Source organism: Callospermophilus lateralis, chromosome 4, assembly GCF_048772815.1.
Source record: "Callospermophilus lateralis isolate mCalLat2 chromosome 4, mCalLat2.hap1, whole genome shotgun sequence".
Taxonomy (NCBI): domain Eukaryota; kingdom Metazoa; phylum Chordata; class Mammalia; order Rodentia; family Sciuridae; genus Callospermophilus; species Callospermophilus lateralis.
This window is the reverse complement of record NC_135308.1, coordinates 70,243,398-70,259,664: the sequence shown is the minus strand read 5'-3', so window position 1 is coordinate 70,259,664 and position 16,267 is coordinate 70,243,398. Positions and strand designations below refer to the sequence as shown.

Sequence of the window (16,267 nt, the reverse complement as noted above, 5' to 3'; positions counted from 1 at the left end):
AGAGCCAGAGAATCTGCCTCTGAACTACATGGCTAGGAATAACACTTTGTCCATACTGTAGGAGGGCTTTCAGGGAATACCACTTGCCTCCATCTCTTGGCTCATATGGCTGAAATGTGGAAAGAAAAATCGTATATGGAATGATTCTTTTCTTCCCAAAGATTTTTAGTTTGGGAGACAAAATAGCCTGTAGTTACTGGGTGCTCTGTACGTAATCTGAACACCTTCAGAGTAAAGGTCAAGAATCTGGAGGCAGTTGAAGAAGCTTCAAAAGCAGAAGGGTTTCTTCCAGGGTGTGTCTGTGTCTTGAAAGGAAATGTCACCATCATTATGTTACAAGATGGTCTGCCATAATTTCTCTTAAAGAAACCATTGCATGTGGATATTTTTTATAGACAATCAATAGATTAACTCTGGTCTTCTCATAAACATTGCCCCACAAGAGGTGTTGCTACAGGTGGAAAAGGTAAATCTCATAGAGATGGCAGCTCCTTGACCAAGATGTTGGGACATGTCAGGGATGTGACAAAGGCAAGAGCCAGAAACCAGTTAAATCCACTTAAAGTTCACTAAGTCCTAGGTTCCTTGGGTTGAATGGAGACACTAGAAGAGATATAGTTCAATCTCTTTTTCCATGTAAAATTCTACATTATACACCTGCCACCATGGGAGCTCTCTGAAAGATATTTTCTAGTCTTCCTCAGAAACAGACAGCTAAAGTTATAATGAAGAAAATTTAGTTTACCTGAGGAAAAACCCCGTTTTAAATGGAGCTGTAATTTACGAAATGACAATCCTTGACATTTCTTCATAACATTGTTTTGTTCCAGTTCTCCAGTTGGGTCTTGCCATCACATACCATTAATTAGATCGAACACCTAGTGTTATTTTCTGCCCACATACTGGAACAGCCTCAGGTGGCACCTAGCCAGACACTTTTTCTAGGGAAGGACTAATGTGAACATAAGTGTCTGGATGCCTCATTCCTTTCCCCTGCTTAAACAGCCTGTAGTCAGCCATCAGAAAAGCACCAGTCTCAAGAAACTGAAGCTTCATTCTATTCCCTGATTTCTGACCAAAAACTGTGTATTGATAGTCAAGCAAGAACAGATGGTCCTTGTTCTCTAGGAGCTTAGCATCTTACAGAGACACTATTTGTTAGGAACCAACATCGAGAGAATACATAGAAGATACCAAAGCCACATCTGGCCCCTTTGAAGCTATGTGGCTGGCCCCTCCACCACTCCTGCAAGGAAAGTCTCATTTCCCTCCAAACATCTGGAGAAGACACCTGCACTTCCAGTGCATTGTTATTCTGCACTGGATGGAATTATAGATTGCTTCTAGGCATGAGATGACCATGTTTTCATCTGGACATCTGTTCTACCACTTAGCCCATTCTTTCTGGACCCAGAAGCCTTTTATAGAGTGTAAGAGAGAGAAAAAAAACAGGCATATGTTTGGACAGTGTGTTGGCACATTTCCTACCCATCAACTCCATCAGCTCCCTAACAGATGAAAATAATGCATGGTGGTTTGCCTTGAAGGCTTAATTTTCTTGTTTATTACTTGATGTGTGTTTAATTAATGGAAATTGCATAGTAACTCATGAAGCTGCAGGTAAGTCACTTCTCTAAGTCTCGCTGTCCACGTCTCTTGGTAAACTTGGTGGCATTATAGTCTTTTCAAAAGGTGCCTTATAGGTCTAGCACCCCAATAACCTCTCTTCCACTGAATGAAGCTGGTCTCTATTGATTTCAAATACAAGTCACTCCATTTTAAAACATGCTTCCTCATTTCAGTTTCTGATCTGCAAATAGGACACATATGACATAAGCACATAGGTAACATTAGGGATGTAGAACCAAGATTCCACCAAATCCAAAGTTCTCTATGATCCTACAGGTTGTATTTTGAGTTTGGTCCATAAAATCACTATGATTATCATTACTGGACCTTCACTTCCCACTCAGGGTACATTATTCATTAATTACACTCCTCCCATCCAGAATTTTAAGCACCTGACAGTACATTGATGTATGACAGTTGAAAACATGGAATAAGCAATGAAAAAGAGACTCTTTTTGAGTCAAAAGAGAAATGACAGCTGATTCAGACAGCAAAGAAGGAGTCAGGTAAATTATAAAAGTTATAGGGTGTCTCTATAGGGCAGAAATTTAGTGGCTAAACAGATTCAAGTTTGGATCCAGCTGTACAATATACTTACTGTGTGACCATCGGAAAGTTATTCTCAAAAAATCTGCCTCCAACATGGTCATGTAAGGCAAATGGCTTGGATAACTGCTCAGCCATCTAAAATATACGAACAGCAGAGAAAGAAGAAATCATTCTTGGGGCTCCAGGTAGCCAAGATTTTACTGTATGTCATGGGATGTTATGTGATTGGTGATACTTTTTAAATGTTGAAAGTCCAGAGAGTCAGCCTGAAAAGACCCCACTCAGGAACACTGTTTTCCTCTTCTGTTCTAAGCCTGATGGCTTTTGGATTATAGTATACCTTGTCATTACCTCCAGAGCCTTCCCCTTCAAATTTTTCTGCAAAGAGATAAATATTGATCTAATAGGTCAGATTTGACCTTTGAAAACTGTACTGGGGAACATGGATTGATAAAATTACATTAATGTGTGTGTACGAATATGGCATAATGAATTCCACTCGTCTACATTATTATAATGCACCAATGAAAATTAAAATTAAAAATGGAAATAAGACTAAGAAATTCAGTAGGTGGTTGTATTAAGAATGCTGGGGATTAAAAAAAAACATGATAACAATAAAGTTCACAACACTGATCATCTTTAATTCATCGTTGACATTTTTGGGGTCGGGGGTTACTGGGGATTGATCCCAGATGTGTTTTACCACTGAGCCATATCCCCAGCTCCTTTCATATTTAATTTTGAGACAGGGTCTTTCTAAGTTGCTGAGGCTGGCTGGAGCTTACAATCCTCCAGCCTCTGCCTCTCGAGTCGCTGGATTACAGGTGTGTGCCAGGCCCGGCTTCATCACCTAGGTTTGCAAAAATTTTTCTGATTCTTATTCTTACAACTTTCTAAAAAATGTGAACACTGTCTCATTGATCTCTATCCATTAGTCCAGACAACTGTAGTCACCTCTCTCCCTGAGGTTGTGACATCCTCAGTAGACTCTGGGTGTGCCTACTGCAAAAATTAACATGACACAATTGTATGGTTTTGATAATCTTACAACCCAGCAGAGTCTCAAACTAGAATACTCTTTCCCAGTCTTCAGTCATTTGTGAACCAATTGAGGCCTCTGTTCAGGCATCTTCTAACAGGCAACAGCGTCCCCCAACCCCCTGTCCTCTTTTCTAGACCTGAATCAGACACCCTGGAGATGGAAAAATGAAATGCTTCTAAGGGAAGCCCTAAAACTGAGTAGTTTAAATCATCTCTGTAACTAACACAATGATAATAGATAAAACTTGGTTGCGTGTTCTCAGACTATCCTTCCTCACGCAATGCCAGGCTCCTGGGGCCTGACACAGTTGTGACAGATGCTTTCCAGAGAGGAGCTAATGGTTTTAAACAGAACTGTCCCAGAAAAATGTTCATAGGCAGCTCCTTCTGAGATGACTTCAGACATGCTAACAGTGTGGCAGAATTCGATCCTGTGTTGTTTATTACCTGTGCCCGTTGGTGGAATTTTCCTCACCCCACAGCTTTCCCTTATGTATCTCTGCAAAATAGATCTTGGATCAAAATTGTGCAGTATTCCTAAAACACGCCACACCACATCATGACTCTTTGCTATCATTTGATCTCAAATTTAGCTCCAGTAAAATCTTGGCTCCCTGGAATCCCCAAGAATGGTTCTTCCTTTTTGAAGCAAAACTGAAATGGGCCTGTTATCATCCAAAGATGGATTTTTTTTTTTTTTTTTGTCTTTCAAAGGATAAATACCAGCTTTCTCATGTGCTAGATTCTTTCGCCTGGCATACATTGAAATGGACCAACCAGACAGACAGATCAATACTTCCACTGGCAAATGTCCTTCCATCCTTATTCTTACTAAAAGCACCAGATCACATCCCCAAAGAGTTGTAAGAGATGGCTGGACTCAGCTAGTAAGATTTTATAAACTGTCTGCTTTCTTTGTGTAAATGTACTAAGTTTAACATTTCAAGACATAAAACACTCACTCTTTAAAGACATCACAGAAGGTCTGTGTTCTGCTCAAATACAGTGGAGTCTGACCCTGAATCAAAAGTTTAAAGAATAAGTTTGAACCATGACTGGTGTTGAGCAACACCCTGTGGTTGATATGTCCCTCCCCTTTGGCCCATTTATGGTTAGGTTCTGCCTTCTTTTATGGGGTTCAGGGTTCATGGAATAATAGGATGGCATGGGGCCCAGATTCCTGTGGCAAGAAGGCCCAAAGTGTGACAATCACCATTTTCTTGGGTATGAGCCCATAGGGCACAGGCAGAGAAGAAAATGGGAGCCTTCCAAAGAGTTTCTAAGACTTGTCATTAAAAAGGGACGGAAAAAATAGCAGAAGAAAAGGACAAGGGGTGACATCAAAGGACTTACTTTAACAAGCCAGTGCATCATACGGTCAGAATCATAATCCTAAGTTTTCCAAACGGCCCATCTGTATGTTATACAGTTTGTAGGATTCCTCTTAAATCCTGCTGTAGAGAGACTTTATTAATTTTTTTTAATGGTCACCAAGATATCCAGGAGGAAAACTTGTGGGAATGATGGGCTCATAAGAACTATTTGGGGATTTTTTTTGGGGGGGGGGTCCCTATCCACACTTAAAAGGATTTTGAAGCCCCTCCCTCCTTCCTCTTCCTTTGCCACCTTTGCCACACAGACTTGGCCTTGGCCTTCTGCTCCCATCACTCTTTTTTTTTTTTTTTTTTTTTTTTTGTGCTTTGGAAGCTCCTGTTCTCCACCCCGTCCTCCCCTTAACTGCTTTCCAGAGAGGAGCTGAATTGTTTTAAGCACTACTGCTCTAAATAATGTTCCTGGGCAGCTCCTTCTAAGATGACTTTCCTCTCTGGAAAGTGTCTGATATTCCTCAGGGCTCCTTGCTGACCCTCCGCTCTGTCCACAGTTGGTGTGCATTGCCATGGCTTCCTTCTCTCCATGGCAGTTCTCAGATCTTTGCCTCCAGTCCAGCGCTCCGTGCACATCTATATAGTTGCCTACTCATTGTCTGTGGGTTTCTCTGCCTGATTTTATTGGAGTTATTTCAGATCTGGAATTTCCCTGGTTCATTTTCTCTTCTGAATAAATGTCTCCCTTCTGCAAGTATCAGGAATCCTAGTTATCTGGGCAACGTGGGTACAGAGACATTCGGATCTGCTGTTCCTTCAACAGAGCTGTGACCGGTTTTATTCCTTACCTTTTGGGATATATAATGCCTCTAGTCGTGAGATTCTGCAGCATGAGTTGATGTGCTTTTCTCTGCCACCTTTGACCATAGGCACTTATCATTCAGCCACCACAGCTTTGCTAACTACTTTACACCTGGTTCATCTTTTAAGATACTCATTAACAATCCTCACACACTTCTTATTCAAAGCTGTTTTCATTATTCTTTAGTTTTATATACTTTTATTCATTCAGAAGTGGATAGCGATATATATATACACCTGTGTTCAATTTTTTATAATCAAATACACTGTTCGGTCTTTATTAAAGATTTGGCCAAGTTTTCTGATTATTGGTACCTAGAAGAAAAGTCTCATTTTAATTGTGGTGCTGAATTTTCTCTCCCCACTTTTCCTTTTTTTAAAAATTTTAATTTGTTATATATGACAACAGAATGCATTACAATTCATATTACACATATAAAGCATGATTTTTTATACCTATGGTTGTACAAAAAGTAGAGTCACATCCTTTGTGTCTTCATACATGTAGTTAGGGTAATGATTACCATCACATTCCATTGTCTTTCCTACCCCTATTCCCCTGCCTTTCCCCTCCCTCCCCTTTTCCTCTTTGCCCTATCTAGAGTTCATTTAATCCTCCACCTCCCATCCCCCGCAGCATATTAAGAATCAGCATTCTTAAATCAGAGAAATCATTCGGTATTTGGTTTTTTGGGATTGACTAACTTCACTTAGCATTATATTCTCCAGCTCCATTCATTTACCTACCATAAATTTATTCTCTTTTAATGCTGACTAATATTCTATTGTGTATATATACCACATTTTCTTTATCCATTCATTTTTTTCTTTCTTCTTTTTTATTTTCTTTGACTATCTCCTTCTGTCCTTATTTTCAGACAAGGTCTCAACTAGTCCACACAATTTGGCTTCAGCATCTTTAGGCTGTGTCTAGTTTTTCTCACTTTCTCATTATCACCGAATTATTGACTTTTTTTGGAGGGGGGGTACCAGGGATTGAGCTCAGAGGCACTAAACCACTGAGCCACATCCCCAGCCCTATTTTGTATTTTATTAAAGATAGGGTATCACTGAGTTGCTTAGTCTCGCCATTACTGAGGCTGGCTTTGAACTCATGATCCTCCTGTCTCAGCCTCCCGAGCTGCTGGGATTACAGGTATGTGCCATCACACTGGCTATTTTTTATATGAAAATTTTAAAATTTTTTTTCCCCCAGTACTAGGGATTTCCACCAGGGTCACTCTATTATGGAGTCACAGTCCCAGCCCTTTTTATTTTGAGACAAGGGTCTCACTAAGTTGCTGATGCTGACCTTGAACTTGAGATCCTGCTGCCTGAGCCTCTCTAGTAGCTCGGTTTACAGGTATGCACCATCGTGCCTAGCTCTACTGCTGCTTCTAATGGATCTCAGCTCATAGTTTAAATCTTGTGATTAGGATGTTATTGTGATGATGGTGAAGATGATGAAAGGGATAATGATAGATACATTTATTGACCTCTTGGCACGTACCAGGTCTTAATTTGAGCTTGTCACATAGTTCATCTTCTTTAACTGACCCTCTGGCAAGTTAATATTTATTTCTTCATTTTAAAGACAGGAAACTTGGTTTTATGCAACTGTATTCTATACTAAAGTTTAGACTTTTATCACCTTTGTTTCAAATTATATTAGCTAAGACCTGATGAGAGCTCTGCTTTAAACCATTAGACTTCCACTAGCTGACAGAAGCAGTTTCTAACAATAGAAGGAGGTGTGTGGTCATGTTGGGTTACACCTACATAGAAGTTAGGTGCTCTTGGGTGAATACTGGGAGATGGTGGGGAGGCCTGCCCCATCCAAGGACAAAGATTATAATCCAAAATCCCCTTGGATCTTTTCAAGGTTGTGATTCAGAATGTTCTATGAGTTCTTCTGTCTCCTGGAAACTTCCTCTTAAGCTGGTCAGCAGCACTGGCATCTAGCTCTTTCACCAATTTTTTATTCTCTATGCACTGGGCAAAATATGAAAACCCTGTGTCCTCTGCCATATAATATATAAATAATTTATTCAGTGCTCACTGTCTCCAAATATCATGGTTAGGATCGTGTCTCCTAATCTTTTACCAGCCCTTACAGGTTGGACCATTATTATCTTGTTAATAATTCTAGGTCAAAAAATATTAAATGTGGTTGTCTTCATCAGTCAGGCTACTATAATGAAATACCACAGATAGGTGGCTTAACCAATAGAAGTTTGTTTTTCTGTAGTTCTGAAGGCTGGAAAGTCTAAGAACAAAGTTCAGAAGGATTAAATTCCTGGTGAGGGCTCTTTATGGCTCACTGATGGATGCTTTCTGTATGTCCACACATTGTGGAAAGAGAGAGAGAAAAAGAGCTCATTCTCTTCTTGTAAAACCACTATTCCTATTGGATTAGGAACCCCACTCTTATGGTCTCATTTAATCTTAATTACCTCCTAGAAGCCCTATCTCCAAATATACTCACATTGAGCATTAGAATTCCAGCATATGTGTTTATGGTGGCTAGTGTTCAGCTTGGCTTTAATAGAGATGATGCCTTTCATGTTATTGAGACCCCAAAAATGTTTGACCTGTGAATAGAGCACCCTTCTTCTACTCTCTAGAAAACCCCTCTGTTCTCCAGGAAGAAGGTGAAAATATCACCCACTGGGCAATAGGACTGGCTCATATTTATCAGGAAGGACCAACTCTCTGTTGCTTATCAAACAATAGGAAGAATTTAAAGTTTCATTGGGTTTGAAGCAACTGATCTTTGGGGAAGGTTGTTCTCTTTCATTATCTTCATTAAAGAAATCCTCAGGTTGACTTTTGGAGAAAAGTAGTCTCCCTGTGTCTGTATATCTGTCCTTAGATTAGAGATGGCTTCAGTCTCAAAATTAGTGTTTTCCTCCTTTCTATCTGCAGAATTAACCCTCTCTAGAGACTATTGGTGACTATTCCATTTCTTTTCCAGGAAACTAAAGAAACTATTTCGGAAGTTGAAAGATGAAACAGAACCTGGAGAAACTGACCCTGACCATTCAAAACGTCCAGAACAGTGGGACCTAGACTATAGCTTGGAACCATATACAGGACTCACTCCAGAATACATGGAAATGAGTAAGGGCCCATGATCTTTCCTTCCACTGAAAGCAGGTTCAGACGAGGGATCTTTGTGTAGAGGGATAGAGGGGACTGGGAAATGAGGGAGACAGCCTCTGCTCCTTCGTGGGTTTCATGGCTTCTCAATGTCGCCTTCAGTGCCATGTGAAAGTTAATAAACATGGGGCAAAAAGTGCCCTGGAATGTGAAACAGAAGCAGCTGTCACCAATGGATAGATGATACCAGGGTGATGCCTTCTTCTCCTTGGGCCTCCTCTGCTCATCATGAAATCAAAGTTTGGTCTCTCAGGTCTCCTCCCAAAGCTTCTATTACTGACAAAATCAAGAGGTAAATTGTGAAATCTGGAATTTAAGAATCTAGTTTCTGTGAAAGAAAAGTAACCTATTTTACTTGTGTCAAAGATATGTACATCTTTGACAAGGAGCCCTATTCTGCTCAGGCAGGGCTGGGTAACACACCAACTTATCAACAAAAGAGTTGAGGACATTTTGTGTAAGGGTGAGAGGTAGATTTCCAGTTGCAGAGCCTCTGGTTATTTTATATAAGGCTTGAAGGCAACAGTACAAGTCAGTACAAACAGGTAGAAGCTACTCATTTCGGATGTGGCTTTAAAGCCAGTGCTGCATTATGAGAAGTGTTTCCGTTTAGACCAGCTGCCTTCAAACTCTTGGCCACTTGAGAATAATTCTCATCTTCTGTTGGGGTAGACATTTGAGAAACTTTTTCCCAAGGCTTGGAACTAATGAATTAAAAGGATAGGACACCAGTGATAAACAGCCCAGGTACAGCATTGAAACATTTGTTCAATCTAGAGATTATAGAGAAACATCAGAGTCAACAGAAGAATCAGTTGAATCAGTTATATTCAATACTTAATATAATTGCACCTACCATTATGTTTGCCCAGTGACTCTTGACCCCTTTCAATAGCGGCTACCAATGTCTCTCTCTGCACCAGGTGCCTTACTCATTATTTCTAGTGGATATTTATCCTATTCTGTTATAAGAATGTATGTATGTAAGTTAGGGCTGGCAGGAGGGGCAGGTTCTAGATTAGATAGTCAGGACAGGTCTAGCCCTGGTTATGGACAAAACCTGAGCTTTTAAACCTTAATCTACTTATCAGAAAAGAGATAGTCAGGAACAATTCAGGAACAATTGCTATAGAAAATATCAAGACCCACCCAATTTATAGAAATCAGTTTTCTCATGCTTTTCACATTTAGCTAAGTCCTACCTCTAATCCATCCTGACTCTGAGCCAGGTATTTCCAAAGGGGTGACTGCTCATATTTCAGATTGCCATTCTCCATCTGCCATCCTCTTACCCAGAAAAAAAAAAAAAAAAGGGTTGCTGCCAGAGATCAAACTTCCACTAGGAATCCTTGAATTCTGTATACTTCCAACCTCCACCCCAGTCCCCACCCCACCACCAATTATCTGTATAGTTTACCATACCTGCTACCTGTCTGTTCCGCTAGTTGGCTATTGCAAACCTTCCTTTGTGTGATTAAGAGCAAAGACCCTTGAACTGTATTCCCTGGGTTCAAATTTCTGACTCTGTGTCTGACTAACTAGCTAGATGACCTTGGGAGAGTGGTTAACCTTTTAAGTGTCTATTTAGTTAGTTGTGAAAAAAAAGGATAATAATATTTACTCCATGGGATTGTTATGAGTACTCAATGAATTAATAGCTGTGAAGGTCTTAGAAGAATGTCTTTACATATAAAAACTATGTTTTAGTTAGCTTTTTCTTCTCTCTGACCAGAAAGAATTCTCACAAGAACAATGTAGAGGGAAAAAGTTATGTTAGCTCATGGTTTCAGCCATTCAGTCCATGATCAGCCAATCCATACCTCTGGGTCTGAGGTGAGGCAGAACACTATGGTGGAAGGGCCTGGAAGAGGAAAGCATATCACGACATGGCAATCAGGAAGCAGAGAGAGATAACTCCACTTACCAGAGACAAAATATAAACCCTAAAGGTACATTCCCAGAGATAAACTTCCTCCAGCCACACCCTATCTGTCTACATTTACCTCCCAGTTAATCCATATTAGTGGATTAATCCACTTATGGAGTTACACCTTTCATAATCTAATCATTTCACCTCTGAAAATTCTTGCATTGTCTCACACATGATTTTTGGGAGACACCTCATGTCTAAACGAACACAGTATGAGGTGTCAGTGTTGATTATTTTAATGATCTTGAGGTCCTAGGAAAGCAGAGAATAGGAAATATGCTCAACTTTGACAGCTTTGTATGGCTAAGTATAAATCCACAATGTGTTCAGATTTTGAGTATTTACAAAGTAATGGGAAGAGGAACCAAAAGAAGTAGAAGACCTAGTTACTTGTGGAAGAAATTTCCAGCAAAATTTAAAGTGAAATTCACAGCACAGATTAAAAACAAAAGCAAACAAAAATTCAAATATTTAACAGGTTATAAGTGAATAAAACAACCCCCCATAAGAAAGTTTGAAAATAGAGTAAAAATAGGAAAGTTTCTCCCAAACTCCCCACATTCTAACTTAACTTTTTAATGCATTTTGGTTCCATTTCTTAGACACATTTTGTTATATATAAGATTTTTAAAATAAGGTTGTGATCACATATTGTTCTTTTTTATTCAACATTATATGAATAAATGCTTCCAAGTTGTCACATAATATTCAAAATTAATGGCTTCACGATAGTCCCTCTAATAAATGTAGCATTGTTTATCTCCCAGTTCAGAATATGGAGGCTTATTCCTCAATTCTTCCCTATTTTAATGCTCTAAAACAGCATACACTATCTTTGTGCATATAATCTCTTCCACATTCAATATAATTTCATCGAGGAAGATTTACAAAGGTGTGATTGACTGGGTTGAGATGTGTTCATTTTGTTGTTCTTGATTCATATTATCAAGTTACTTTCCAAAAGGATTAGACCAGTTCACCTAGACTCAGACAATTCATGAAAACTCCCTTTTAGCAAATACTCTTACATATTCTACTTCCTGAAGTCACATTGTGTGGAAGAATTATCAGTCTATAGTAAGCTTGAGACTCCCAACCCTCTGTGCACACCCCATTCCACACTGTTGACCTGAACATTCCAAACTCATCCCTAGCTTCTCTTCGTATAGTGCTTTCTCTGGAGTCTTTCCAGGCCAAGCTGCAGTTGGTCCTGCATGATTTCATTATTTATTAGCTTTTCTGTCCTAGTCTTGTGTTTGGTGCATACACTGATGGGATCTTACTGAATTATGGTACTATTGCTCATGGCTCAGGTTTTAGTCAGCTTTTTTGCTGCTATGACTAAAAGATCTGACCAGAACAATCTTAAGGGAGGAAAAGTTTATTTAAGGGCTCACAGTTTCAGAGGTTTTAGTCCATAGAAGTCTGGCTCCATTCCTCGGGGCTTGAGGTGAGGCGAAACATCATGATGGAAGAGTCTGGCAGAGATAAGCAGTTCATATCACAGTGATCAGAAAGCAAAGAGAGAAACCCCATTCTCCAGATACAAACATATACCCAAAGCCACACCCCAATCCCCACCTCCTCCAGCCACACCCTAGCACTTCAATTATTCCATCAGGGATTAACTCACTGATTAGGCTAAGGCTATAATCCAATCATTTCTCCTCCAAACCTTCCTGCATTATCTCATGTGAGCTTTCCAGGGACACCTCATCCAAACTATAACAGCTCACGTATCTTTTCCAGCAGACCTGGTCTGTTATGTTCTAGAAAGAGCAGTGAGATGGGACCAAGGCTTATTTGTCTTTGTATCCCCTGGAATCCAGCACATTTCTTGGCACATAACAAGCTCTCAAGTGCATCTGAAAAACAAAAATAAGTTCATGGAATCAACTATGAATGAATATATTAATTAATGGAAAAGATTTTTTTACATGATGAGTTAATAATAATAATAATTTTATGAACAAACAAAGGATCATTTTCCAAGCAGCACTGGATGGATGGTGGATTAGAGATGTTATGAAGAGGTTTCCAGTTTGGGTATGAGGTCCTCTTTGGTTTCAAGGATCTACATATCAGTGATAAAAGCAGAGAAGTGCATTCTAAGGAAGAGGGACTGGCAAATGAGACAAAGACAATCAGATGGTAGTTTGGGATAGGAAAGGTTTCAATACAGACCTGGGATTAGTGGACAGTCCTGAAGACAGAGGAAGTGATGGTAAAATCTTCACCATTATGCTAAGAATTCTTCATTGCCCTTAGGCAAATAGGCAGCAAATGCAGAAGGGGGTCATAAGACTAAGGAAGAAATGGGGAAACACAGGCTATTTATTTGATGATTCATTTATTCTTTCATTCATCAATTTATTTTTGTACCAGGGATTGAACCAGGGTACCACTGAGCCACATCTCCAGCCCTTTTTATATTTTACTTAGAGACAAGGTCTCACTAAGTTGATTAGGGCCTTGCTAAGCTGCTGAGGCTGGCTATGAACTCTCAATCCTCCTGTCTCAGCCTCCCGAGCTGCTAGGATTATAGGTCTATACCACCACACCTGGCGCATTCATCAAATTTTATTCAGCACCTAGATGGAGGAACAAGTTTGGAAACCAGAACAGTCTCTTCATCAATTCAGAGTGACATTGACAATAATCCAATCAACATATCCAATAGATATTAACGCAGACTTATCTGGAAGAGGAAGCAGCCTGAATCATGTATGGATTTTCCAAGCTAGGTTCTACAAAAAATCTTTAGGCCATTTCATTAAGAATTTTAATTATTTAAGGAACATTACTATCTAGGGGCTGGGGCTGGGGCTCAGCAGTAGAGTGCTCACCTAGCATGTGTGAGGCCCTGGGTTCAAAACTCAGCACTACATATAAATAAATAAAATAAAAATATTGTGTCCACCTACAACTAAAAAAAAATATTTTTAAAAAAGAAACATTACTATCTAACTTAATATTTCATGTAAGTGTAAAGACGATGTTTTCTGGGGTAAGGTCCCTTTCATTACTTTTATCTTTAGACTCTCCTCTTCACCTTTCAAGAGTGTTTTCATGTACAATTAAAGACTGGGCTGCAGATAGAATCCACCAAGCTTCATTAAGCGGCACTCCTGCACCTCCATGCACCATGGTTAGGGTGAGCCTGGGAGTCAAATCAATACTTCCAATACTAATGTGACTCTGAGCTTGAGGCTTAAAGTTATCAGACCCAATTTTCCCATCTAAATTGTGGGTTTGTTGATAACATCTACCTCACAGGACTGTTATACAAATTAGGTGCTCAATGCCAAGTAGCCAGGTGCTGCAATCCAAGCTACTTAGGATACTGAGGTAGGAGGATCACAAATTTGAGGGTCAGCCTGGGCAATTTAGTGAAACCCTGTCTCAAAAAATAAAAAGGGCTCGGGGGTGTGACTCAGTGGTAGGGTGCCTATGGGTTCCATCCACAGTTCAAAACAAAAAGTAATTAAAAAACAGTATATACATAGACTCTCATTAGCCATTATTACTGTCAGGAGTCCAATTTCTGTTGAGTCTAGAAAGCTTTTTGACTGAAACGTTCTGAAGGTTCAGAATATAGTGCGCCCATCAGTGTTAGGATTGTGCATAATTGTTTAAAGAATGAGGGTACCGGGCTCCAAGACACACCTGAGAATTATATTCAGAAGCATGAGCTATAAATACTCTGAGACATTTGTCCTTTCAGAAAATTCTAAGCCCCTGGGGCCCTACTTGAAAAGACTGGAATCTCAAATGGGTTCTTCTTGTCATCTGTTTATCTAAAACCCACATTTTTTTCCCTCCATCATCCAAAACTTAATCGCTATTGTCTTCCTACCTCAGGAATTCAGTTATCCCCCTTAAAGCCTTCTTCCAGCTTCCCAAACGCAACCCAAACATTGAGTCCTTGGGGCCCTTAAGGTGGGTGGTGAGATGCATTTCTTCTGTCACTCACAGTCATTAGACAAAAATCTCATTTTTTCTCAGTCATGAACTTAAAATCCTGTTAAACCCTAATAGAAAAGAGGTGCATAGGGGAAAGGCCTATTTACTCACTTTTCATTTGACGTGAAAGTCAGATGATTACTATGAAGAGCCAAGGGCCCCCAGTCTCTCCTACTCTCTGGAAATGTCCACCAAGGTGTATAAGAATCATAGCCCAGGACATCAAAGCGCTTGGGACCTCATCTGAGTTGTCTTATGAAAATAGAAGTCTGAACTGCTGGGTTCAGAAGGAACAACCATGACTGGTATAGATCCTGTCTTGTTCTCCTGATTTATTTTCAGCTTTGCATCAACGATAGCTGTAGAGAAGCCTGTTTGGTGTGAGTCTGAGCCTTATTTATTCATGGCTCCTTCCCTGCACTGACTTTGCCTCTACTGAGAATTTTAAATTACTATTGAAGCCCTTACCTTTCTCCTTTGAGTGACTACAACTATATCCTAACTTCTTAGGTCACTGATAACCTTTCCTACTCCTCTTTCTGCCTTTCCTTCTTACTTTTTAGAATAGGATGACTTTAGTAAAATACAAACCAGACCATTTGTGTGTGTGTGTGTGTGTGTGTGTGTGTGTGTGTGTATCTTACCTCCTTTAGTGCTACTGACTTAAGGTTCATATCCCCCAGTATAAAACAGAGGGACAACTGTGAACTGACTCTTGTTTTAACTGTCCTTTACAGGTCCACAGATGCATATTTGGGTAATTGACTCTACCATGTCTGCATTTGCCTGTGCTCTTTATTCTATCTGCCTACAAGTTCTTACTGAGTTATTCAGGCTCTATCACATTTGCTTTTGGAGAAGATGACTTGCTGATTCTCTCCTCCTCTGTTCTTCTGTCTTCTCCTGAACCTATGCCCTTTAGAAAGTGTGAGTGCTTTGGGCACAGGGATTGTCTTAGTTCTTTTTAACACACCACTCAGCACCATTTTCTGGAACATAGTAGAAGCTCCATAAAATATTTGAGTGACTAGCTCTGTGGCTCCCTTCCTTCAGTGGCAAAGAAATAAAAGTCCCACTTTTCTTGATCCCAAGATATTTGGGCCTCCCTCTCCACCATGGACATATTTAGATATTTCTTTATATGAAGCAGTTTTCATCTTCCAAGGTGAAGCTAGGTCATGTCTATCATCAAGATTTCTTTCAAAGAACAAGTTACCTCTGGTTTTAATTTATACCTTTCCTTTCAGGAATCAAGTCCTTCATGGAAATGGACAGGATAGAATGCTCTGCCTCTGAGGTTGTCTTGGCTTGGACCACAGACTTGGCTTCAAAGATTTGGCTTTGACCTCCACTCCATATCCACATCTTTCCTCTGCAGCATCCCCTCCTGACCATCCTGAGGGCAGTGCTGTAGTGTCAGGACCAGTACTGGGCACTGGGGACACAGATGACAGATGTGGCCCATGCCCTCCAGGGCTTCAGGATCTGGTGGCAGAGACTAATGGGCAGGCAGACAGTCACCTGGAAGGACTGGCTTGGAAGAAAATTCCCCTGGCTTTGCCGGCTTCCGAGAGGCTGTGGCTCTGCAGCTTGTCTCTAGCCCCTCAATGTAGCCTTAACCCCATTCTCTTCCTGCTTCCAGCCCATAATTATCCACTCACCAAACTTCCTTGGATTTTAGAAACCACAAACTGGACCAAACAAAGGAGGCTCATCACCCAGTTACCACCTCAGGTTTGTTTTGAGACTTCAGAGGAAGCAGAGACGGTCCAAGAAGATAATCAATAATTAATTCCTTGAGGGCAGG

At 40.2% G+C, this 16,267-nt stretch overlaps 1 protein-coding gene across 2 annotated transcripts in view; it reads left to right on the top strand.

Annotated features, from left to right (window-relative positions):
• Positions 1 to 16,267, top strand: part of Ano2 (anoctamin 2) — a 341,337-nt gene that overhangs the window by 297,435 nt on the left and 27,635 nt on the right. For both annotated transcript variants that reach the window (XM_076852567.1, XM_076852569.1), the window contains exon 19: positions 8,383 to 8,528. In XM_076852567.1, coding sequence (XP_076708682.1) covers positions 8,383 to 8,528 — 146 coding nt within the window. The remainder of the gene's footprint in view (positions 1 to 8,382; positions 8,529 to 16,267) is intronic.